The sequence below is a fragment of the Solanum dulcamara genome, chromosome 10 (genome assembly GCF_947179165.1).
Source record: "Solanum dulcamara chromosome 10, daSolDulc1.2, whole genome shotgun sequence".
Classification (NCBI taxonomy): domain Eukaryota; kingdom Viridiplantae; phylum Streptophyta; class Magnoliopsida; order Solanales; family Solanaceae; genus Solanum; species Solanum dulcamara.
Window position 1 is genome coordinate 73640316 of NC_077246.1, and position 26206 is coordinate 73666521.

General features: G+C 37.0%; 1 protein-coding gene across 2 annotated transcripts; it reads right to left on the bottom strand.

Annotated features, from left to right (window-relative positions):
* Positions 1-7290: 7290 nt before the first annotated feature.
* Positions 7291-24727, bottom strand: LOC129871649 (chromatin-remodeling ATPase INO80). 2 transcript variants are annotated; one of them, XM_055946603.1, is made up of 23 exons: positions 24402-24727; positions 22387-22474; positions 21726-22110; positions 21165-21600; positions 20877-21077; positions 20610-20720; positions 19050-19465; positions 18818-18926; positions 18645-18725; positions 18361-18533; positions 17538-17663; positions 16241-16402; positions 16100-16157; positions 15441-15671; positions 15161-15307; positions 11517-12071; positions 11179-11436; positions 10973-11080; positions 9751-9845; positions 9519-9675; positions 8848-9045; positions 8567-8716; positions 7291-8060 (listed from the first exon to the last, which is right to left on the bottom strand). In XM_055946603.1, exons 1-23 carry the CDS (start codon positions 24447-24449, stop codon positions 7737-7739), a joined length of 4617 nt encoding a protein of 1538 aa, XP_055802578.1. In that variant the 5' UTR covers positions 24450-24727; the 3' UTR covers positions 7291-7736. The 2 variants fall into 2 exon arrangements, with proteins under 2 accessions (XP_055802578.1, XP_055802579.1); XM_055946604.1 differs by having other exon boundaries at positions 8567-8713; positions 24402-24726.
* Between the last annotated feature and the right edge of the window lie 1479 nt (positions 24728-26206).

Consider the following 26206-nt stretch of genomic DNA (forward strand, 5'->3'; position numbering starts at 1 on the left):
TGTGGCCCCTAAATACTATGAATGCATCGTGGATCATGCCAAATCCATTCATACTAATACCCCGATTACTACAGAGGATTCTATAAGAGTTTTTGAGAAAAATCCACCGAAAGCTAGTTGACCAAAAATATCAATATGCTAATACATACAAAAAATGGCAAAATTGCCTAATTCAACTTGTACGACCCCTAAATGCTATAAACACACCATGGATCATGTCGAGGTCACACGTACTGATCCCCATGTACCTAAGGAGGGTCCCATAATGGTTTTTAAGAAAAATCCACTGAAAGCCAGTTGATTAAAAATATTCATAGGCTAACACACAAGAAAAAATAGCAAAATCACCTAATTCTGCTTGTGCGGCCCCTAAATACTATGAACGCGCCATGGATAGTACTGAAGTTGCAAGTACCGATCTCCCAAGTACCTACTAAGGGTCTAATAATGGTTTTCAAGGAAAGTCCACTTGAAGCGAGTTCACCAAAAATTCAACAGACTAATACACACGAAAAATGGCAAAATCGCCTAATTCCGCTTGTGCGGCCCCAAAATGTTATGAATGCGTCGTGAATCTTACCAAGGCTGCATGTACTGATCACCTGTAATCAATGGAGGGTGACACAATAGTTTCCAAGAAAAATCCGCCAAAAGCCAGTTCACTAAAAATATCCATAGACTAACACATAATTAAAAAAAAAGCAAAAATGCCTAATTCCACTCGTGCTGCTCCTAAATGATATGAATACACTGTGGATCACACCGAGGATGTACGTGATGATCCCCTGGATATGTACAGAGGGTCACATAATGGTTTTCGAGAAAAATCTATCGGAGGCTAGTTCACCAAAAATATCAATAGGCTAATACACACAAAAAAATAGAAAAATTGTCTAATTCCTCTTATGCAGCTCCTAAATGCTATGAACGCAATGTGGATCGTGCTGAACATATTGATCCCCGGGTACCTACGAAGGTTGCTACAACAGTTTCCGAAAAACATCCACCGAAAGCAAGTTCACCAAAAATATCAATGGGCTAAATTACACGAAAAATGGCAAAACTGTTTAATTCCTCTTGTGCAGCCCCTAAATTCTATGAACGCAACAAATCAGGCCGAGGCTGCATGTATTGATCCTCCGGGTACCTAGAGATGCTCCTATAACTATTTCCAAGTAAAATCCACCGAAAGCAGAAATATCAATGGGCTAATACACATGAATAAATGGCAAAATCGCCTAATTCCGCTTGTGCATCTACTAAAGGATTTGAAAGGATCGTGGATCATGTCGGAGCCGCACATACTGATATCTCGGGTACCTAGGGAGGTTCCCATAATAGTTTTCGAGAAAAATCGACCGAAAGTTAGTTCACTAAAATTATCCATTAGTTAACACACATGAAAAAAATGACAAAATCATCTAATTCCGCTTGTATTTCCCTAAATGCTATGAACGCATCGTGAATCAGACCGAAATCGTATGCTCTGATCCCCCAGGTACCTACGAAGGGTCCTACAACGGTTTTTGAGAAAAATCCATCGAAAGCTAGTTCACCAAAAATATCAGCGCATACAAAAAAATGAAAAACTGCTTAAATCTGCTAATGCGGCCCCTAAATGTTGTGGACGCGATGTGAATCATGTTGATGCCGCATATACTGATCCCTCAGGAACCTACGGAGGGTCCCATAACAATTTCCGACAAAAATTCATCAGAAGCTAGTTCACCAAAAATATCCATGGACTAACACACACGAAATAATGGCAAAATCGTCAAATGACGCTTGTGAGGCCCATAAATACTATGAACGCGCTGTGGATTGTGCCGAGGATGCACGTACTTATGCCCCGGGTACTTATGGAGGATCCTATAATGGATTCTTAGAAAAATCAACCAAAAACTAGTTCACCAAAATTATTCATGGGCTAGCATACATGAAAAAGGGGCAAAATCGCCTAATTTCGCTTGTGCGGCTTTAAATATGATAAATATGTCGTGGATCATGCCACGGCTACATGTACTGATCCCCCGGTTACCTACGGAGGGTCCTATAATTGTTTCCAAGCAAAAAATCCATCAGAAGCCAGTTCACCAAAAATATCCATGAGCTAACACACACGAACAAATAGGAAAATTGCATGATTCCTCTTGTGCAACCTCTAAATGTTATGAACGCATTTTGGATCGTATCGAGGCCGCGCGTAATGATATCCTAGGTCCTTACAGAGGGTCTTATTATGGTTTTCGAGATAAAATCCACGAAAGCCAGTTCACCAAAAATATCCAAGGACTAACATACGAATAACAACAACAACAACAAACCCAGTATAATCCCATAATGTGGGCTAACATACGAAAAAATGGCAAAAACCACCTAATTCCACTAGTACGGGCCCTAAATGTTATGAACACGCTGTGGATCCTGCAGAGGCCACATGTACTGATCTTCCAGGTACCTACGAAGGATCCCATAATAATTTTCCACAAAAATACACCGTAAGTCAGTTCACCAAAAATATCCATGAGCTGATACACATGAAAAAATGATAAAATCGCTCAATTCTGCTTATGCGGCCCCTAAATGCTATGAACACGTCGTAGATATTTCTGAGGCTGCACATACCGATCCCTTGGATACATATGGAGGATTCAACAATGGTTTCCAAGAAATATCCACTAGAAGCCAGTGAACTACCGATTCCTTGGATACTACAGAGGGTCCCATAATAATTTTCAAGAAATATCCAACAGAAGCAATTCACCAAAAATATGCATGGGCTAACACACAAAAAAATGAAAAATCCCCTAATTCTATTTGTGTGGGCCCTAAATGCTATGAACATATCGTGGATCGTGTCGGGGTTGCACATACTGATCCCCCAAGTACCTACATAGGGTCCCATAACAATTTTAGAGAAAAATCCACAGGAAGCCAGTTTACCAAAAATATTAATAGGCTAACACATACGAACAAATGGCAAAATCGCCTAATTCCGCTTGTGCGGCCCTTAAATGCTATTAACGCATCGTGGATAATGTCGAGTATGCACGTACTGATCCCCTGGTACTTATAGAGGGTCCCATAACGATTTTTGAAGAAAATCCACCTGAGGCTAGTTCACCAAAATTATTCATAGGCTTAACACACACGAAAAAATGGTAAAATCGCCTAATTCCGCTTCTACGTCTCCTAAATATTATAAATGCACCGTGAATCATGCCAAAGCTATTCATATTAATCCCCGGTTATAGGGTTCTATAAGAGTTTCCAAGAAAAATCCACTGGAAGCCAGTTGACCAAAAATATCCTTGGGCTGACACACACGAAAAAATGGCAAGATTGCCTAATTCCGCTTGTACGACCCCTAAATACTATAAACGCACCATGGATCATGACGAGGCCACACATACTGATCCTCAGGTACCTACGGAGGGTCCCATAATGATTTTTGAAAAAAATCCATAGAAAGTCAGTTGACCAAAAATATTCATAGGCAAACACACACGAAAAAATAGAAAAATCACCTAATTTCATTTGTGCGGCCCCTAAATGCTCTTAACGCGCCATGGATAGTACTGAGGTTGTAGGTATTGATGACCAGGTACCTACGGAGGCTCCAAAAATGGTTTTCAAGAAAAATCCACCGGATGCCAATTCATCAAAAATATCTATGGGCTAATGCACACAAATAAATGGCAAAAAGCCTAATTCCACTTGTGCGGCCCCAAAATATTATGAATGCGTCGTGGATCGTGCTAAGGTCGCATATACTGATCCATGAGTACCAACGGAGGGTGACACAATGGTTTCCAAGAAAAATCCACCTGAAGCCAATTCACCAAAAATATCCATGCGCTAACACATAACAAAAAATGACAAAAATCACCTAATTCCGCTTGTGCTGCCCTATTTGCTATGAACGCATTGTGGATCATACTGAAGAGGCACGTGTTGATCCACCGGCTACCTACGGAGGGTCACATAATGATTTTTGAGAAAATTACATCAGAAGATAGTTCATCAAAAATATTGATGGGCTAACACACATAAAAAAAATAGAAAAATCACTTAATTTTGCTTGTGCGGCTCCTAAATACTATGAACGCAACGTGGATCATGCCGAAGAAAAACATATTGATCCCCTATGTACCTACGGATAGTTCTATAACCGTTTTTGAGAAAAATTCACTAAAAGTCAATTCACCAAAAATATCAATGGGCCTACATGAAAAATGGCAAAATTACCTAATTCTGCCTGTGCAACCCCTAAATATTATGAACGCCCCGTGGATTAGGTCGAGGCTGCATATACTGATCCCCCAAGTTCCTAGAGAGACTCCCATAACTATTTTCAAACAAAATCCACCGGAAGTCACTTCACCAAAAATATTTATGTGCTAACACACAGGAAAAAATGACAAAATCGTCTAATTTCGCTTGTGTGACCCCTAAATGATCTGAACGCATCGTGAATTATGTCGAAGCCGCACATACTGATCCTTCGTGTACCTACGAAGGGTTGCATAATAGTATTCAAGAAAAATCCACCGGAAGCCAGTTCACCAAAATATCTATTGGCTAACACACACGAAAAATTAACAAAATCGCCTAATGCCGCTTATGAACGTGCAGTGGATCATGTCGAGGCCACACTTAGTGATCTCCCGAGTACCTAGAGAAACTCCCATAACTATTTTTGAGAAAAATCCAACAGAAGCCAGTTCACCAAAAATATTTAGGGGCTAACACACATAAAAAATGACAAAATCGCCTAATTTCAATTGTGCTGCCTCTAAATACTATGAACGTGGCATGTATCATGTCCATGCCGCACATAATGATCCCCGGCTACCTATAGAGGGTCACATAACAGTTTTCGAGAAAAATCCATCGAAAGCCAGTTCACCAAAAATATCTATTGGCTAACACACAAAAATAATTGGCAAAATCGCATAATGCCGCTTATATGGCCCTTAAATGCTATGAACGTGTAGTGGATCATGTTGAGGCCACACTTACTTATCTCCCAGGTACCTACGGAGGCTCGTATAACTGTTTTCGACAAAAATCCAACGGAAGCCAGTTAACCAAAAATATTCATGGGCTAACACACATGAAAAAATGACAAAACCGCTTAATTCTAATTGTGCTGGCTCTAAATGATATGAACGTGCCATATATCGTGCCGAGGATTCACGTACTGATCCCCCGGCTACCTACAGAGGGTCACATAACATAATAGTTTCTAGAAAAATCTATCGGAAGTAAGTTCACCAAAAATATTCATGGGCTAACACACACGAAAAAATTGACAAACTCGCCTAATGCCTCGTGTGCGGCCCCTAAATTCTATAAACGTGCCGTAGATCGTGCCGTAGATCGTGCCGAGGCCACATTTACTGATCCTCCGAGTACCTATGAGTGTCCCATAACAGTTTTTGAGAAAATCCACTGAAAATCAATTCACCAAAAATATTCATGAGCTAACACACATGAAAAATGACAAAATCGCCTAATTTCTCTTGTACGACCTCTAAAACAAAAACTTGTTCACCAAGATATTTTGGGCTAATACACATGAAAATGAGAAAATCTCCTAATTTCACTTGTACGGCCCATAAATGCTATGAATGCGTCGTGGATCTTGCCAAGTCTACACATTCTGATCCTACGAGTACTTACGGAAGATCCTATAAGAGTTTTTGAAAAAATATTGACTGAAAGCTAGTCCACCAAAATATTAATGGGCTAACACACACGAAAAATTAGAAAATCACCTAATTCCCCTTCTGCAACCCCTAAATGCTATGAATATATCGTGAATCGTGTCAAAGCTATACGTACTGATCACTTGGGTACTTACAGAGGGTCTCATATGAGTTTCAAAAAAAAATTAACCAAAAGTCAGTTCATTAAAATATTCATGGGCTAACACACACGAAAAATAAGAAAATCACCTAATTTTATTTGTGAGGTCCCTAAATGCTATGAATGCGTTGTGGATCATGCCGAGGCTCCCATAAGGGTTTGAAAAAAAATTGACCGAAAGCCATTTTACAAAAATATTCATGGCTAACATATACGAAAAATGAGAAAATCGCTTAATTTCTCTTGTAGAGCCCCCAAATGCTATGAATGCGCAGTGGATCGTGTCGAGGCTACACGTACTAATCCCCCGTGTACTTACAAAGGTTCCCATAAGGATTTCGAAAAAAAAAATGATTGAAAGTTAGCTCACCAAAATATTCATGGGCTAACACTCACGAAAAATGAGAAAATCATCTAATTCCGCTTGTATAGCCCCTAATTGTTATGAAGGTGTGGATCATAGTGAGGCTACATGTACTGTTACCCAGGTCATTATGTAGTGTCATATGAAGTTTTTGAAAAAAAAGATGTCTGAAAGTTAGTTAATCAAAAAATTCATTGGTTAACACATACGAAAAACTGAGAAAATCCCCTAATTTCTGTTGAGTGACCCCTATATGCTAAAAAATGGTGTAGATCATGGCGAGGCTATACGTATTGTCATTCTAGGTCATTACGGAGGGTCCTGTGAGTGGCTCCTAAATGCTAAAAAAAATAGCTCGGATCATATCACCAAAAAATTTAATGACTAACACACGAAAAACTGAAAAAATCATCTAATTTCTGTTTAGTGGCTTTTAAATGATAAAAAATGACATGGATCATGGTGAAGCTATACGCATTGTTCCCCCAAATCAATATGGAGGGTCCTGTAAAGGTTTTAGAAATAAGTGCCCAATAACTATATCACCAAAACATTTATTGACTAACATAAATAAAAAACTCACAAAATCGCTTAATTTTTGTTGAGTGACCCTAAACGTTAAAAAAAGAATGTGAAACATAATGAGGTTATACGTACTATTCCTCCAAGTTATTACGTAGTGTCTTGTAAAGATTTTGAAAAAAAAAGTGTCCGTAAACTATATCACCAAAAAGTTTATCGACTAATACACAAAAAACTAAAAAAATGTCTAATTTCTATTAAGTAACCCCTTAAATGCTAAAAAATATTGTGGATCATGATGAAAATATACTTATTATTTTTTCAAGTTATTACGAAGGATCCTGTAAAGATGTTTCAAGAAAGTGCATGAAAATCATCTCACCAAAAAATTTATTAACACAAAAAACTGAAAAAAATAGCTTAATCCCCCCCCCCCCCCCCAAATGCTAGGATCTACGCCTTTCTTTTAAGAGTTTAGGAATCATGAAATAGGAATTCAGGATAGAAGACAACGTAATAAAAAAATATCCACATGTGACAAAAGCATTGGCCAGATCATCAATACAATCATAGTGACCAATGGCCACAACTATGGCCTATGGTCATTCAAATATTTTCTTTTGATGGCTCTATAAAATCATCCCCTTGTGATTACATAATGTCTAACAAAAATCACCACCAGGAGAAAAATTTGCCAAACTCTTGGCAGATTACATTAACTTCCCCTAACCAAAAAGGTACAGATCAATGCCTACTGTACATCACTATATTTCAAGTATAGCAGCCAAGAAGTCTCGTGCCCCGGAGTCCTACGAATAATCTGTACAACTAATATACAGTTCCGCACTACCTTCTCATTCTGCTACCACGTTCTACTGGAAAGTAACTGGGTTCTGCTTCCAAGTCTGCAATTCATCCACCCCAAGAGGAGAAAGAACGGTAGCTCGATAAAAGATATAATATTTCACTTGTCCTGTTATTAGCCAGCAAACAGATTATTATGTCTCAATGCCTCTTCCTCAGCCCCTGCTCTCCCACCACCAGAGCTGATATCTGACGAAGGATGGTTATGGTTCCCCTCTTGGCTCATAGGAACAGTGGCAGTAAATGCTGGTTCAAGGTTCTCATTTACGCTCTTAGTTGGCCTCTTCAGTCTTTTTGGCCTTTGTTGTTGCATGTCAATGTTTTGTGGAAAGCCATCTATATCATCTTCCAACAATGAGTTGGGTGATGCAGATTGAAGATTTTTCGGATTCTTTTGAGGCCTTGATCTTGGGGTTTGCTTGTCTGTGGAACCTTTCCTCTGCACATATAAGATTATGAATCAAGTCAACACACTGACACGCACATTGGCCGAGCCACCTTGGGGTTAGGGGATTCATCCAAATCCTCTTCAGTAGAAAATTATACTATTTATACATGGTTAAAATAAATTTCTTATGTATATAGAGTAGATGTCAAACCCCCTTCGACCAGTTCATATGTCTACTTCTTCAGCTTTTGAACCCCTTAGACAAAATCTTGGCTCCACCACTGAATACGCATCGAAATTTTTTACTATACAGTTTACTTGTTTGTTGTGCAATAAGAAACAACTAAAGGAATACAGAGGCTGACATGGAATTTCATCTCTATAGTGTCGTCTACCTTAGCTTATCCACCAACACAAAATTGGTCACATCATGCAGATGGAGGTAATTTAAAGGTGTCAAACTGTCAAATGCAGAAAGAGTAACTAGACAACCTAAGTTTATGAAGAGGACAAATTCAAAAACAACATTTGAATCTGAGAAGTAAGAAAATGATCACCTTTTTATTACTTGATTTTGCTTTCTCCGGTAAAAGAGCATCACTCCCAACAGATTCACTATGTGTAAGATCTTCTAATGATGCATCACCATCTGCACCAATACGTATGCCTTTTGTGCCACCTTTCCTCTTTTGTCTTTCTTTAGCCTGCTAATGAACCAACACCATATTGCTCGGTTAGAAACAAGAAATAAGCAGAAAAACAAAGAGGGGAAAAACTGAAAGGAAGTAAGAGAGCTAATTCTCACAAGGAGATTCCGAACACTATTCTTATATCCCACCTGAAGAGGAATTTCCTTTAGTTTCTGCTCCAACTGTGCATCATCAATCAACAAAGAAACAACATCTTCTGGAGCCAAAAGGTCACCCTGGACATGTCCACCTGTCATGACAAGCTGCTGCACTGTGTTTTTCTGACTGGCTCTCTGCAGAATTTTCTCTTCAACTGTCTCTTTACAGATTAAGCGATAAACAGTAACCTGCAAGTGAAATAATAAATCTTTACATTGAGGGAAAATGATCAGGAGGGAAGAAAGGCCATTTGCAAATTATTTTATTATCATTTTCACCAGAACAATGTAATCCAGTAAACTGGAAAAAAGCATAAGGAATTTCATGGAACAATATATAAGAAACACTATTGGCATGAAAGTACACCTTTGCAGACAAAGATAGGTGGAGTTTTCTTATTGCTCATCTTAATGCCTGACTAAAGAACTGTTAGTACATCCACTACCAGATTTTTCGGCATAAACCAACTGACTAGCTAAACCGGCTTCTCTTAGATGCAAGCAAGTTCCCAATTATCCTTTTTCTTTTTTTTGATGAGTTCTTAATCATCATTTCTGATTTCTTCCAAAAGCAGCATTGTCCAAGAAAAGATGACACTATCATTATCTTTAAAAATAGAGTTATGTGGTCAAAAAGGAAAATGTAGAAGTTGAAGACCTACATCCTTAGTTTGACCCAGCCTATGAGCTCTATCCATTGCCTGTAAATCCAAAGTTGGATTCCAGTCACTCTCATAGAAGATGACAGTGTCAGCAGCTGTCAAGTTGATACCAAGCCCCCCTGCTCTTGTACTCAGCAAGAACACAAAGATGTCATTCCTATGAGGCAATCAACATTAGTCAGTACAAATACAGCATAAATGGATTACAAGTCCCTTCGAATTCAAAACATACCGATGCTGGAAATCTTTGACCATGTCTCGTCGATCCATTATAGTGGAAGATCCATCAAGCCTCAAGTACCTATATTTCCTGTAGTGCATGTAATCCTGCAAATCAAGTGAAAATATTAGCAATTTTACAAGAGCAAAGTTCCTTTACCCTTTCAATTTTAGACCCATTACCAATGAAAACTTTCCTAGTCATGGGATTACGCTCCAGTAGAAAACATACGCTGTCTTTGCAAGCTGAACTGATTATAAGATGAATGAAGCAATTAGGGAAACCACTATAAGAGAATCCCAACAACAGCTTCACATAGTATCTTTTTTTTCATGCTTAGCTTCATACACTATAAATAGTTCTGCATCTGGTCTCTCCATTTAGAAGTATTAGTATTATTTTCGGTATTTTATTATTATACTGTTCCCGTATTTTTATTATATTCTCTATACTAATGTTTCTTGTATGCCTATATTTTCTAACTATTCTGCTATTGCTTATGTCTTCATAAATGTTGTGTTTTTGCTTTCTTTGAGTCGAGGGTCTTCCACAAACAACCTCTCTACCTGACAAGGTAGAGGTAAGCTCTACGTACACTACCCTCCCTAGACCACAAGTGTGGGACTATACTGGGTGTGTTGTTGTTGTTAATACATTATAAAGCATAGTCCTTGTTGTAGTATGCCCACCCTCATATAATATGCTCAAGAAACCATTCCATGATTCAATGTAACCTAAGTTTTGGTTGGACTTCAAAAGAAAACAATACCCAAAATTCATAATTCATGCAAGGGCCGGTCTAAGTACCAGTTATCAAATAGTTCTTCCTAGATGAGCTACAAACCTCTTCAAAACATTGACAGCTGAAGAGAACCTGTACTCGAGCACAAAAACACGGGATAAGGTACTACATGACAAACATATAGCAGTGCTTAATTTAGCAACCCATGATTATTTTTTGATCAATTTAGTTGTGAAGTTTTTATATGCAAGCTGCATTTTGCATCTATATCAGCCTGGTTAGTGAACCAAAGCATTACTGTGACCACCACTGCCCAGAGAATTTTGATCAGATACCAGTAAACTAAGAGTCTCACTCTTCTCAACTCCCAAGAGCTAAAACCGTAAACGAACATAAGAGTTTCATACAGGCAATCTGCCACTGCTGCTAATATCATATCATCATGAAAATATAAATCTAAACCACCAACGAGCAGCAGAAAGATTCAAATACCTCTAGAATATCCAACATTTTTGTCATTTGTGCAAAGATAAGAACACGGTGATTCCCTGCCCGCAAACGCTTTAATAATATGTCAAGTGTTTGAAGCTTCCCTGAGTCCTGTAATTACATACGAAATTTAAATTTAGATACTTTATGTGCTTAAAGGCACATTGTATATTAAAGAGAAAAGGAAATAGAAGGAACAGATAACATGCCGTTAGCATCTTTGCAGGGTCAAATGGTTGCATGGGTGGACATGAACCAAAAACTTGGTACGTAAGCTGAAGAGCAGGTTGTGTGATGGGTAATTCAGAGTCTATCTCTTGTATTAAATGGTGTGCGACACCTGGCTTCCTAGGACCATTACATTCCGATGTGCGCGCAAACCCAACCAACAACCTTTTAATCCATGGATGGTGTAGTTCCTCAAGCATTTTGTAAGCAAAATTTCTATCTGAGCAATGAGCATTTATCTGCAAGATACATCTGGTAGTTAGTAACCCATTGCGTACACATGGAAAGCACTAAGAGCAAACAATATAACATCACTTACAGGAGGTGCTCTTGTTCTAGGAATAAAGGAGTATATCGAATGCAAGAGATTAACATTAGATAAAAGCCTATCCTGATGTTCCATGGCCAAAACCTCAAATGGTGCATCAGCAGGCCCCGTTGCTAGTCTTGTTCTTAATAAATTTGCTTCGGACTTTGATGGAAGCAATAACATTCGTGTCACTGCTCTTACTTTGTCCCTTCCAAGGTGACTACAACAGAGATCATCATCCTCAGACTCCATCAAGTCCAAAATTTCATCCAAAAATTGTCGGCTGGCTCTAACAATTGAGAATAACAATTTCTCCAATAAAGAGCCAGTTGCCGAAAATGCAACCTCCATGGGTGACATGTCAACTAAACGAGTAAAACCAAATGTTCCGCTCTGTATATAGCCAACATCCGACTCGTGCATTTCTTGGAGTATTGAGCGGTGAATATTCTCTGGAGAATATATGTTAAAGTACTTCTCAAATAATTCTTTACTTACACCCTGCCCCATAGTAGAGTGAAGCATGCTCGATCTATTAGCTCCCCGGTAAACCAGCTTTGGTATCTGAAAAGGATTTAATACAAAAGAGTAAGTTCGATAAGCATGAAATTTGCTGATTATTAAGAAGTCCCACTAAGCCGACATTTCACTGTTGTCACATGTATACATTTAGGAACATCGTAAGAATCATCTTGCTGAAGTGGCACTAGTTGATCGAATCATACAATATTACATATATATAAAATGAAGCTAGGCATAGACAAAGTGATGTGGCACCATTGTATGACCTTCATTCATATCTATCTTTTTTTGGCTTTTTCTTTAAAAAATTGGTTTTCCTACTACTTTGCAAGTATCTTTGTAATAACATTAAATATATCAATAATTAGTGACATTTACGGATTTACCAGTCAACTACACTTTATTGGTTAAGGAAATTAATATTCGACCTTTCTATTTGTTTTCTCCTGCTTATGCTTTATATTCCTCATTATTTCAGGTATAGTAAAAGACATAACATATGAGAACGGATGTAACGTATGACTTCATAACACAAACTTTTAAAATCAAATGAACTCAATGTTCCACCCTATAAATGGGAGTTACGGAATTTTTTAGGTACTACAAAGTAAGTTTTTGATGCATACTATAAAGTAAGTTCCCATCCTATTCATTTCAGTGTGTCACAAATCGAAAAGTTATTCAACAATCTTTTTTTTTTGGATGTTTTCAATTTTTTCTACGAATTTAAATTCTCTGTTACAGAATGTTCTCGAATTCTCATGTATGATGGTTGACTTATCTTTGAACTGTGGAATGTTGTTATGAAGAAATCTTTGGTGAGAATTTGATCATTTTATTAGTTCATCAAAGTTTGATATGATTTTGAAGCAAGATGTTTCATTGGTTTTGTTGTTTATGTATGATATTTTGATCTGTCTTTATTGAATTTATTTATATTGATGCAAAAGTTAGTTCAGTGAGACACCTCGGGAGGTTGGCGCGGAAGTTAGGCTTGGTGACCAGTCCATCCAAAAGAAAAGTAGTTTCAAGTACCTTGGGTCTATCATGCAAGACAGTGGATTGACGATGATGTCACACATCGTATTAGGGCAGGGTGGATGAAATGGAGGCTCACTTCCGGGATGCTATGTGACAAGAAGGTGCCACCACAACTTAAGGGCAAGTTCTACAAAGTGGTGGTTAGACCGACTATGTTATATGGGGCGGAGTGTTGGGCCAGTTAAGGTTTCTCACGTTCAAAAGATGAAAGTAGCCGAGATGAGAATGTTGAGATGGATGTGTGTGCATACCAGGAGCGACAAGATTAGAAATGAGGCTATTCGGGATAAGGTAGGAGTGGCCTCGGTGGAAGACAAGATGCGGAAAATGCGACTGAGATGGTTTGGACATGTGAAGAGGAGAGTTCGGAGGTGTGAGAGGTTGGCCATGGATGGTTTCAGAAGAGGTAGGGGTAGGCCGAAGAAATATTGGGGAGAGGTGATTAGACAGGACATCGCGCAGTTACAGCTTACCGAGGACATGACCTTAGATAGAAGGGTGTAGAGGACCTATATTAGGGTAGAAGGCTAGTACATAGTCTCGTTATTCTTTCGTATTAGTAGGCGCATTAGCGCACTATAATTTGTTGTGCTCTAACTTCTGTTATTATCTTTCTATTACTTTCTGTACTTTGATTATTCTATTTTATCTGTGTCGCTTTCGTTAATTGCGTTATTCGTTATTTGTTTTCCCACAACGCTTTGAACTTCTTTAGCCTTATCTGACCTCTTTTTATGCTTTTTTTGAGCCGAGGGTCTCTCGGAAACAGTCGTCCTACCTTGGTAGAAGTAAGGTCTGCATACACTTTACCCTCCCCAGACCCCACATTGTAGGATTTCACTGGGTTGTTGTTGTTGTTGATGCAAAAGTTCTATGCTATAATTCAATTCTATGATCTGCTTTCTCACATAATGCTAAGCAATTTTCTTGAACCCTTTTTATGGATTTGGGTATGAAGATTTGTGCTATATTTTTGCTTTATTATGTTTCACGTTTTCTAAATTGCTAGATCGCTTAGCTAACTCTTAGCTCTCTAATTATTTTTTATAGAAATAGTTGTAAAAAATAACATAATATAGTGATAGTTTGGGGTGGTTTTATAACAGATACGGCCCAGGCTACTTTTGCTCCCGGTTCTAAATAGATCATAAAATTATTATTTTTTTGAAATTGTAGATCATAAAATTATTTAGTTGACAAGTATATGCACTTTATTGGTTCTAGGAAATACAGCTTATTGAGACCTTATGATTACCAATTCACAATAATAAGGTCTCAATTATAAAATTTGATGTGAGAAATGAAATTAAAGTAAGCATATTATCTCACTAATAAACTAATTCTTAAGAGACTACAGGAATCTATACTTCTAAAGTGTTTGTTCTTGTTGAGTTCCCATATCAGTTGGAAAGGGTATTATTGTTTTTTTTGTATGATTTTGGACAATCTACCTCTTGAGCTAGCTTTTGAAGTTGAGTTAGACCCAAGATCAATTTTCTTATCATGGTATTAGAGTCAGACTCAACTCAATTCATGGTTTACCCGATATTCCGCCCCATCTTATATTGTCCTTGCTCCAGATGTCTAATCCTGATCGTGCTGGGTGTTAATGGGGGACTCGGTTGGGAAGAGTTTTATTGGGCTCTTTCCATAGCATTGGGCGATTCTCACCTCTTAAGCTAGTTTTTGGGGTTGACTTAAAAGGTCCATTTCTTATCAGTTCATTCAATAATGTCCCAACTTTTCAACACACTAACTTCGTAAAAAGTAACTTCAGCAATCCTCTTTATCGGAAGAGAGACGAGCCAGCATCAAACATCACCTCTGAAGTCATAAGATTTACCTTCAAGATGGCAATTTATAGTTTCCATACTTCAATGTTAAAATTTGGCAATAACGCCAACTATGGAATGTGTGAAGTGGCCAAATGAGGATTATAATTGCAGAATGATATTATACCTAACTATTAACGTTTCAGAAATATCAATTAAAGAAACAAGAAGCAGATGATGCACTGAATCAGGCTGTTCTCTGTGCACACATAAACAATAATAACTCCATGAAGAACTATAAAGAGTTCCAAACAGTACCTGGTATGTAACAGGACTTCGACCGCCAGAAAAGAATACATCCTCAAGTTCACCGAAGGGAGCAGGAAGAAGTGAGTATGGAACATCTCCAAAATAGAAGTAAGAACTTCCTTCATTTCTCTCAAAGAGCTCTGGATGGTTGCAAACCTGGCATACCAACAAAAGAAATAGAAACTCTTAGTGAAAAAAAAATCAGATAGAACAGTAGTATGGCAGGTCCACCATAAAATTATCTGCTGATGCAACGCGAAAGAGCAGTACAAAACAAGAGATCAATCACCTTCCTCAACTGGATAACAATATTCATCAGGTTTAGAATTTTCTTCTCGTTAAGATGCCCACGGCTGCTATCAATTAACTCAGCAAGGGATATCTTATTTTTTATTGCTTGATAAAATGCCTGCTGACGAGAACTCAACTTACAGTGCACTGTGATTTCAGTTTTCCCAGTCAACTCAGAAACCACATCCTTTTTAACCCGCCGTAGCATGAAAGGTTTCAAAATGGCATGCTGTTTGGAAGATTTCAGAAAGAGAAATTCATGAAGATGAAATCATTAGTTAACCAAGAAGGTATGCTAATAATACCAGGATTAACAGAGAGAAAAAAGATGGAGAACTAATACAGGGTTTGATGATTAACAATAACAAGGACATTTCTAACTAATTACTAGAATGTTCTAACACCAGAAACATGCAAGAGGATATGCTAATACAATCAGGAGTAGAACACATTAGGTGCTTACTCCATTATAGAGTGTTCTTGACAAGTAAAAAATATAAAAGATGACAATATGCCCATACTACATGCCTACTTTGTTAAGTCAAAATGACCAAAAATATTCCTTAGAAAGATATTGAATCACTGTAGGCCATAAGCCAGTTGTATCTGAAGATATTGGATTGTCTGCATTCCAACTACAAAACAAAGCTCCCTTACCAGTCGGCTGAGCTGGTGCTCGTTTAATGACCCACCATGCTCCGCGTGGTTTTCGATTCTGATCATAGAGCACAAAGAACCATCACAAAATGCAAAACTGATACATTAAAGCAAGAACACCTTACACTGAAACATACGTACCCTTTTGAAAACCATTCGTTAAATTGTTCATGGCTATCAAATAAGGTAGGCATGATAAAGTGGAGGAGCGCCCACAGCTCAGCCATGTTATTTTGAACTGGAGTACCAGTCAGAAGCAAACGGTTTCGACAATTGAAACTCAGCAATGTCTTCCATCTTATACTGTCAATCAGAGTACAACAGGATACAATGAGAGAGAGAAGTTAAGATTAACAACTTGTTTGCTTATTTATTTTATTCTGTAGGTGCAACAAGATATATGATGTGCAGATTTAAATAAATAAATGTGTCATGTTTTAAATTGTGACAGTTGAAAAATGTAAGTTGATGTTCTTGTCACCATTTGCATCCCCTGTTAGATCTTACTAATGCTTCGCTATCAGTAAAGGAATACCTGAAAACAGCTAGCATCTATACCCAATATTGTAGATGGAAAAATAAAAATTGTCCATATACCCACGGGCATGGAAAGCAATTGAAACTCATGTATTCAATTCCAAAATCAGTTAAAAGGAGAAAAAGATTTCTAAAAATAGGAAAGGAAAGGACAAAGGAGAAAGAACCTAAAGTGAAAATATTACTCATGGTCTAATAATGCAGTAGTCAACAGTATGTGCACATCTGCTTTAATATTTTTTGCACGATAATGATTACACATTCAAGATTCAACTCAGATCTTACTAAAAGTTGATCAACTTATAACCTGTGCAGGATATGCTCATCACATCATATGGACACTGAATCAAATGAACTAAAGAATCAAATCCTGAAACTACAAATTGTAATATATGATTTTCCTCAGCACGCACACCAAAACTCCATATACTACAAATAGAACTGTTATTATGCAAATTTTTACAACCAGCTTCAAGCTAAGACAAGTAGATTTCAGATGATTGAATTTGAAGGTAGAGTTCAGCCATGTTTAATCTTTACATGCCTGTCAACTATATGATTGTTGTTCCCAGCTATGTTACTCAGACTCTTAGAAAATATCGCCGGGTGTAGTTGGATCTTCCAAAAGCTGTGCAATTTTTTTTGGAGGATCCGACACGGATACGGCAACTCTGTTGGAGAGTTTGAGTAATGTAGGTTCCCAGTAACTAGTGTGTTTACAACTTGTTTTATATGAAAAAAGTTAAGAAGTTTGATGGTAACTAGAAAGCAAGGATCCTGGTACTCAATTAGGAATTGCTTAGCAGCTTTGGCTTCCACCACATTCCCAGTAAATGATAAAACTTATTAATGGGGTTAAATTAATCAGTAGGACAAAGTTTTCAAGGCTAGATGATCAGACCTGTTTGCGCTTTTGATTGCCTGGGCTTCATCCAGCACCATGTATTGCCATTTAACACGTCTAAAGTATTTCTCGTCAGAGACTAGTAGTTGATAACTGGTAATGAGAATGTGGAATCCAGCATCCCTGAAATCAAAGTTTGGTTCCATCACTAAACTTAGGCCGGACGAATTACAATATTCAACTCATGGATTTTATCTATTTATTAAATGCATGGATACTTAACCAAGAGAGGAACAAAATGCTAACAACCTTTCCACTGCCAAGAAATGCTTTTTATAATTCGGTAATAATTGTTAACTTCATCACCAACAGCATTGGGTAGTTTATTACCCAGATAAGCTTGGTTTCACTAAAGCTCTATTGGATTTTCACATCACGATCTCAAGCATCCCCGTGTGAGCATCTCAAGCATCCCCGTGTGAGCAGTTACTCATTATTTGGACTAACAGCTTAGTAAAGTAGAAAAATTGTTAACTCAAAGAATTAACTTTTTGACATTCAAGTGATTGCTCCCCATCCTTTCCTCCCTTTCATTACTATACTTGTAAATACTGTTATATTCCTAGGTATCCCAATCCAAACACCATCATCTAACCTATGATTAGCTTTCACTACATCAAGCAGATCAGTTTTCAGAAGCTTTCGCCTCATCAATAATATTCATCAAACTAATAAGTGCCTTACCAAGCAAGAAAGTTACTGAGAAAGAAAAGAAGAGCAAATCCACAATAAATGAGGGGGACATGAAAGAACCAGTAAGTGTAGGCAAGTCCATCACTCCATTAATATGTATAAGACAGCCAAAGCCAAATGAAATTACCGACGATAAAGACGTTTTGGGTTAATATTCTTTCGAAGCACCACTCGTTCTTGTAAACCTCCCCAATATGGAAGAGTTTTTAGATCAGGGCAAAAACGACCAATTTCATCAGCCCAGTTGTTCAAGACTGACGCGGGAGCAACAACTAAAAAGGGACCCCATATATTCTTTTCCTGCAGAGATCAATGAAGCCAAGTTGCTAGATACTCTACCAAACAGTTCTTGATTTTGATAATTTACTACAAGAAAGTGATAAATAAAACATGAATAACTAGATCGCTTACTTCTGCCAAATGTGCCAAGAAAGCCATGGCCTGGATTGTTTTCCCAAGACCCATCTCATCAGCAAGAATGCCATTTAAACCCTGACAGATAAAGTTGAATGTTATAAGTCAGCCAAGGAAAATCTCCAGAGAGGTTGAGCAAAACGAGAAACTCACAGGAAATAACAGCTTACCTGCTCGTAACAATTTACAAGCCACTGGAGGCCTTTCAACTGATAATCTTTAAGAGTACCCTTGAATAATTCTGGTGCTTGCACAGTTGAAGCCACAGGCATGGTTGACCTAAAGGTGCACCAAAACAGCAAGTAAGTACAACCCAGAGAGTGGAGCAAGAAAATTTGTGACACCAAAATCACTCAGCAAAAGAACAAAGACGATATATCTTGAAGGAACTCAAAAACTCACGGATGCAATAAGTCTATGTCAGCAGCTGGAGCATCTTGCTGGGAGGGTTCAATTTCAGCAGCTTGACGCAGTTTCAGACATTCACTATCAAATGCACTTGTCATCATTTTCTGCTTTGAAACTGCATCCTGTGCAGCTTTCAGAGCCTCTTTTCTCAGTTCAGCCTCTTCAGGATCCTCTTCCTCTCCAGGTCTTTCAGTAGAACTTAACAACATTTCTGGGTCATTTATCATTTCATCACCTAAAGGCACAGCCTCAGAGGGTAAAGCTGATTTATTTTGCATGAAATGGCTGTAAAGTTCAGTTTGTGATAGCAGAAAGTTGAGCCTTTGTTGTTGTCTCTTTGCTTCACGAAGCTCTTGTTCACGCTTCAAAGCTTCTGCTGCTTCTTTTTCCTCCCTTTTCCTTACTTCTGCCTACAACATTATTAATTTTACATTTTAGGAAGTCCTCTAGTCAAACAGTGAACAGCAGAAACTCATGAAGAACTATGTTCATTTAGCATATTCAATCTTCTAGAGGAAACATGATGACAGGCATGCATCTTTACGAGTCATTTTCTTTAGGCATAATACATAAACGTGTCCTTAAATTAGCCTCAGCTGGCATCTATGCCTTCAACTTTGGGTGTGTACAAGTAGGTACTTAAAGTTGTATTAAGTTGAACAGACACACCCGGCCTACGTGGCATATACAAATCAGTTAGTGTATCTCATGCAAATTGTCACGTAGGACGTGTGTGTCTACTAGTTCACCTTTATACAAGTTTAAGTGCCTACTATGCGCATCAAAAGTTAGAGAGCATAGTTGTCAGTTGAGGCCAAGTTAAAAGGGCAATTTTCTGCTATGCTGCTCGGACTCTTCAAAAATGCCATCGGGTGTGTGTCAGATCCTTCAAAAGTAGTGCATTTTTGGAGGATCCGACACTGGTGTGGCAACATTTTTGGAGAGTCCGAGCAACTTAGCTTTTATGTATTATGCCTTTTCTTTAATAAGGTAAAGACTATATTAAGTGGCAAAACAGCCTACTACACTCTTCATCCTCACATTTCCAAGAAATCTATATATTGGAAAACTATATTTACGAGTCCTGAATCCTGATAAACATATACTCTCTTATATCAAAAGTATATCAATACTCCATTGCAAGTTTTAGTAGTTAAACCAACATATAACCCAAAATATTGGCTGCAAAGAAACTCTTACAGCAACAATATCATATAAAATAGGGACAGAACTATAGAGCCAGTTAGGTGAACATATCTGTCACCTTCAATTTCTTCTCTGGGATAGTACAGGTTAAGATGCACATATAATGCAGTAATAGTCTTAAAATTAGTCTTAAAAGCATCAAACCAGAGAGCTCTATTTTGGTTATTTAAGGATGCAGTTAGCCATGTTCGATTTTTTTGAAAAAAAAGGATGCAGGTAACTGTGGCCAACTCTTCCTTCCTCCCTCCTCTCCGGCTGCTCAGGTCTCTCTTGAATAGCAACTTTTCATACATACCGTAATAGCAAAAAGTTCAAATGAAATAATATAAAAACGTAGAATTTAAGTACCATCTCTTTGTCAACTCTCTTCCAAAACACGAGCATATCCCTAGCAAGTTTCCTTGTACGAATTGCTGCACCTCTCATCACCTTAAGTGATCTGCTAACTTTCATTTTCACCTGAAACCAACCCACAACTCAAGTAAGAATGTCCAAATGACGACTAGCGGTATTAATTTGCAGAGTCATATGAAGAATAACACACAAATTTGTTCGTACAAGATCCAGTATTGAATAGAAAAATATCAACATAAAAAAAGCATCTGATGTGCTTACTTCTCTCTGACAAGTTTCTGCAATCCGCTTGGCATCAGTCAATTGCCTCCTGTGGAAATTGATGAATATCTTATGATGTTTTGGGATTTCTTTCCTGACAAGGTTTATCCAATATTTTCCAATCTTCTCCATTTCTTCCTTCTCAATCGCAGAAGGATCTTTCTTCAACTTTGGCTTTTTGGGTAGACTACGTTCAATAATCTGCAGCTCCAAGTGACCATTCAGACATAAGCAACAGGACTAAATGCCCATATAACTATGAGATAAACACAAAAGAGAATGACTGACCTCATAGGTGTCTCCTTTCTCTAACACCTTCACATAATAAACCTGTAAGACACCACCGTCTGACAATATAGAACGCCGTATACCTCCTGCAGCCCCCTCAGGGATGGAAGAAGCCTCTAATGCAGCTTCACTGACTTGCAGACTGAATCTCTGACCGGCACTATTAGCCGGCTGGGCTCGCAATCGTGCCTGAAGAGATTCAAATTGTGGCTTGGCATCACCCATTCCTGCTTGACGTTTGGGCCCAAGTTTCTTATCAGAAGCCATCATTGCAGCCAAAGTTTCCAAATCAAGTGTACCCTTGAGGTAAATTTCATTAACTTGAATATCTGACATGGTTGGCAAGTTCAATGATGTTGCCAGCTTTTCATAGGGTGGAGGGATCTTGTATGTGATGTCCTCCCCAAGATCCAAGAAAGCAGGTTCATAAATAGATCTGCATGACTTCCAAATGTTAGGCGACACACTTTACCTTTTAGGGGAAGGGGGGGGGGGGGTGTTAACAATCCAAAACAACTCAACATTCATTTGAAAAGATTAAGTGAAAGCAGAGAGGCAAACCTATCACCACCATATGGCCCTGGAAAATCTGACTGAATATGGTTTCCTAAGCTCTGAGTGCTATTGTTAAAAAATTCTGATGTAGAGGCAAGTCTGATCGCTCCTCTATGATCATTTGTTGACTTCTGGTCTCTTGAACCTCCACCACCTCTCAACACAGGTACCCCATTACGAGTAGCTGCAGGGCTTGCTGAGGAATTACCAAGCCTCCTCTTGTACTTTTGAATGTGTTCTCCCAGCATTGTTCTATACTTTTCCTCAGAAATATAGGTACTACAAGCTCTGTCCCTGTCCCCATCTTCATCACTACTATATGAAGTCCGCCTCTTTCTCTTTGACTCCCTACCAGACAATATACCATTACTCTGGCTTCCGGTTGCTCCACCTACCAACCAACATAAGATGCAGCTGATTATTAACTTTTCATTGCTTCAAGCAATTCAAATTTGCATTGTAATAGGAGAAAGAGTGTGCATTCACAAACTAAAGTATTTTCATTCTTTTGAACTAATATTAGTAGTAATAAACACTTTTTACTCAGAAAAATGTGCTCAGTCACAAATTAAGTCCTATTCGCCTTTTGGTCATACTCATCACTCAAATAACAAAAAATTCAATAAAACAAGAGAGCAGAAACAATGTCAAGAAAGAATGTGCCTACCTGGGCTACCTCTGCTCTCGTCCTGACTGCTATTCCCATGATAATCAAAATCATCATCGAGTTGGGGCAGCTGGAAGTTAATCAAAGACTATCCAAAAGAAGAAAAAAAACTGAGAATATCAGGAGTCAAAAAAAAGTTCCACACTTCAATTAAAATTCACAATTCCACAACACCCAATTGAAATTCCAAGTAAAACCCAGCTCAAGTAAATCAAAAATCTCTAGAAACAAGCAAAATAAATAAACTTTCTCGAAGAATACACCCAAAAAATAATGTCCTAACAGCAACATTAATTTGTCAGGATTTTAATAAAGCAAGACACCATTTTGAGAACCGAACAGAAACTCCAAGAGAAACCCAGTTCAAAATATATCAAAAATCACTCCAAAAATGCAAAAAAATAAACTTTCTTCAACCCATCAAATCCCTAACCCACAAAATTATCCTAACACTAACACAAACCACCAAGATTTTAGTATCACCATACACCATTTTGAGAGTTGAGCACAATCCAAAATAAATCAAAAATACTCTAAACATGCAAAAAGTTAAAACTTTCTCAATGAATTAACCCTTAACCCATCAAATCCCTAACTGACAAAACTATCCTAACACTAACTACCTCCAAAATGGGGGGTAAAAAAAAAAATCCTAACACTAACTATAAAGATTTTAACATCACCAGACACCCTTTAGAGAGTTGATCACAATTCACAATAAATCAAAAATCACTCCAAACATGCAAAAAAATACCAACTTTACCCATCAAATCCCTAACCCACAAAATTATCCTAACACTAACACTAACTATATAGATTTAAGTATCACCAGACTCTCTTTTGAGAATTGAGCACAATTCATAATAAACATGCAAAAATTCAAAATTTTCTCAATGAATTAACCCATCAAATCCTTAACCAAAAAAATTATCCTTAACACTAACACTAACCACCAAGATGTTAGTATCACAAGAAACCCTTTTGAGAGTTGAGCACAACACACAGTAAATCAAAATATCAGTCCAATCATGCAAAAAAATAATTTAACTTTCTCGAAGAATTAACCCATCAAATCCCTAACCCACAAAATTATCCTCAACACTAACACTAACCAAAAAAAAGAACACCAAAATTTTAGTATCACAAGACACCCATTTGAGAGTTGAGCACAACACACAGTAAATCAAAATATCAGTCCAATCATGCAAAAAAATAATTTAACTTTCTCGAAGAATTAACCCATCAAATCCCTAACCCACAAAATTGTCCTCAACACTAACACTAACCAAAAAAAAGAACACCAAGATTTTAGTATCACAAGACACCTATTTGAGAGTTGAGCACAACACACAGTAAATCAAAATATCAGTCCAATCATGCAAAAAAATAATTTAACTTTCTCGAAGAATTAACCCATCAAATCCCTAACCCACAAAATTATCCTCAACACTAACACTAACCAAAAAAAAAACACCAAGATTTTAGTATCACCAGACACCCTTTTGAGAGTTGAGCACAATTCACAATAAATCAAAAATCACTTTAAACATGCAAAAAGTCCAAACTTTCTCGATGAATTAACCCATCAAATCCCTAATCCACAAAATTATCCTCAACACTAAAACTAACCAAAAACCAAAAAAAACAAGATTTTAGAATCACAGACACCCTTTTGAGCACAATTCACAGTAAATCAAAAGTCACTCTAAACATGCAAAAAAAACATAAACTTTCTCAATGAATTAACCCATCAAATCCCTAACCCACAAAATTATCCTAAACACTAACACTAACCACCAAGATTTTAGTATCAACAGACACCCTTTTGAGAGTTAAGCACAAAACCCACAATAAAATCAAAAAAAAAACACTCCAAACATGTAAAAAAAAATTAACTTTCTCGAACCCATCAAATCCCTAACCAACAAAATTATCCCACACCCTAACACTAACTACCAAGATTTCCATATCACAACACACCCTTTTGACAAAATAGCAAAACCCACAAACAATACCTCGAGATTGAAGAGATTGGAGTACGAATACCGACTCTTTGGGTCCATAGATTATGTTCTTTGAGCTGTGAAAACAACAATGGGAACAAACATTTGGTGGGAGTAATGATAAAAAACCAAAAACACAAATTTGAAGAGATGAAATTTGGAGTAAATAGTAAAGAAGAAAAAGGAGAAAGGTAACCCTAAAAGAGGAGAAGAAGAGGAAGAAGAGGGATAAGGAGTGTAACGAGAAAGAAGAGGGAAGAGGAGGTGAAGACATTGGTATATGCTAATGTGCGCTGGGAGAGTTAACTTTGGTTAATGTGCGCTATAGTGACCACTTTTTATTTTTCTCAATATCAAAAGCTTAGGTTTCTTTCTTTCTGTGTTGATGTTTTTTTGTTGTGTGTGTATATGAATGCCAATGGTTTTGGTCATGTGTGCTATTGCAATAATTCTAATTAAAATAACTAAGTTCTCTCGAAAACAATCTATCTATTTCTAATTTTAAAGAGATAGAAGGTAAATCGCACGCTTTGTACTCTCCTATGACCCTATGGGATTTCATTGAATATGTTATAAGATTACGTATATTTTATATTACTCAGACCCCACGTGTGGGATTACATTTGATAAGTTATCCTACATTCCTTGGACTCTACATGTGAGATTATATTGGATATGTTATTGTTGTTTTAAAATAACTTCTCTATAATAATGACATTATTTGTTCCGATATACATATATATATATATATATACATAAATAAGAATCCGTGCAAGGAAGGGCCCAATATATATTATTCAATTTGTTTAAATTTATGTGGCACAAATGATATTAGGAGAGTCAATCAAATTTTATATATTTTTAAATATTTTAAGTTCTTAATTATTGTGATAAATAGTACTTTTAACGTAATTTTTAAATAATACATGTTACTCACTTTGTCAACACTTATGCGGCACATATGAAATTTTGAAAGTCAACCAAATTTCGGTATGGTCTTTTAACGTAATTTTCAAACAATATATGTTATTTTCTCTGTTTCAACTTATGTGGCACATGTGAAATTTTGAAAGTCAACCAAATTTTTAGTATATTTTTTTTTTAAAATATTTAAGTTGTTAATTATTATGACTTATATTACTCTTAATTAACACAAATTTTTAAATAATATATGTTATTTCCCTTACCCCAGATTATGTGGCACGTGTGAAATTTTGAGATTTAACCAAATTTCTAATATATTTTTAATATTTTAAGTTATGATTTATAATATACTTAATGTAATTTTTAAATAATATATGTTACTCCCTTTGTATCAATTTATGTGACACGTTTGAAATTTTGAGAGTTAATCACATTTTAATATGTTTTTCAAATATTCTAAATTGTTAATTATTGTGATTTATACTACTCTTAATGTCATTTTTAGATAATACATGTCACTTCCTCAGTCCTAATTATGCGGTACGGATAAAATTTCAAGATTTAACCAATCTCAATTTATGGGGCACATGTGAAATTTTGATAGTTAATCACATTTCAATATGTTTTTCAAAATTTTTAAGTTGTTAATTATTGTGATTTATAGTACTCTTAACGTAATTTTCAAATAATATATATTACTCCCACGGTTTCAACTATGCACCACGGGTGAAATTTCGAGAGTAAACCATATTTTTAATATTTTAAGTTGATTTTTAGTACTATTTTTATAAATATATAACATATAGAAAGGAAAATAAGACAAATAAATTAAAACGTATAAAATAATAGAGGAAGTTGAAGGAGAAGGGCAAGCTGATCAATTGACTGACTGA

What these genes read in the sequence shown, in the direction of transcription:
- LOC129871649 (XM_055946603.1), bottom strand. Translation starts at nt 24,449, where the DNA reads ATGGACCCAAAGAGTCGGTATTCGTACTCCAATCTCTTCAATCTCGAG. An exon ending in CAGAAACTTGTCAGAGAGAA is followed by an intron (nt 20,721 to 20,876) that starts GTAAGCACATCA and finishes GGTTGGTTTCAG; the next exon opens with GTGAAAATGAAAGTTAGCAG. An exon ending in AAATGTTGGATATTCTAGAG is followed by an intron (nt 9,846 to 10,972) that starts GTATTTGAATCT and finishes CTTGATTTGCAG; the next exon opens with GATTACATGCACTACAGGAA.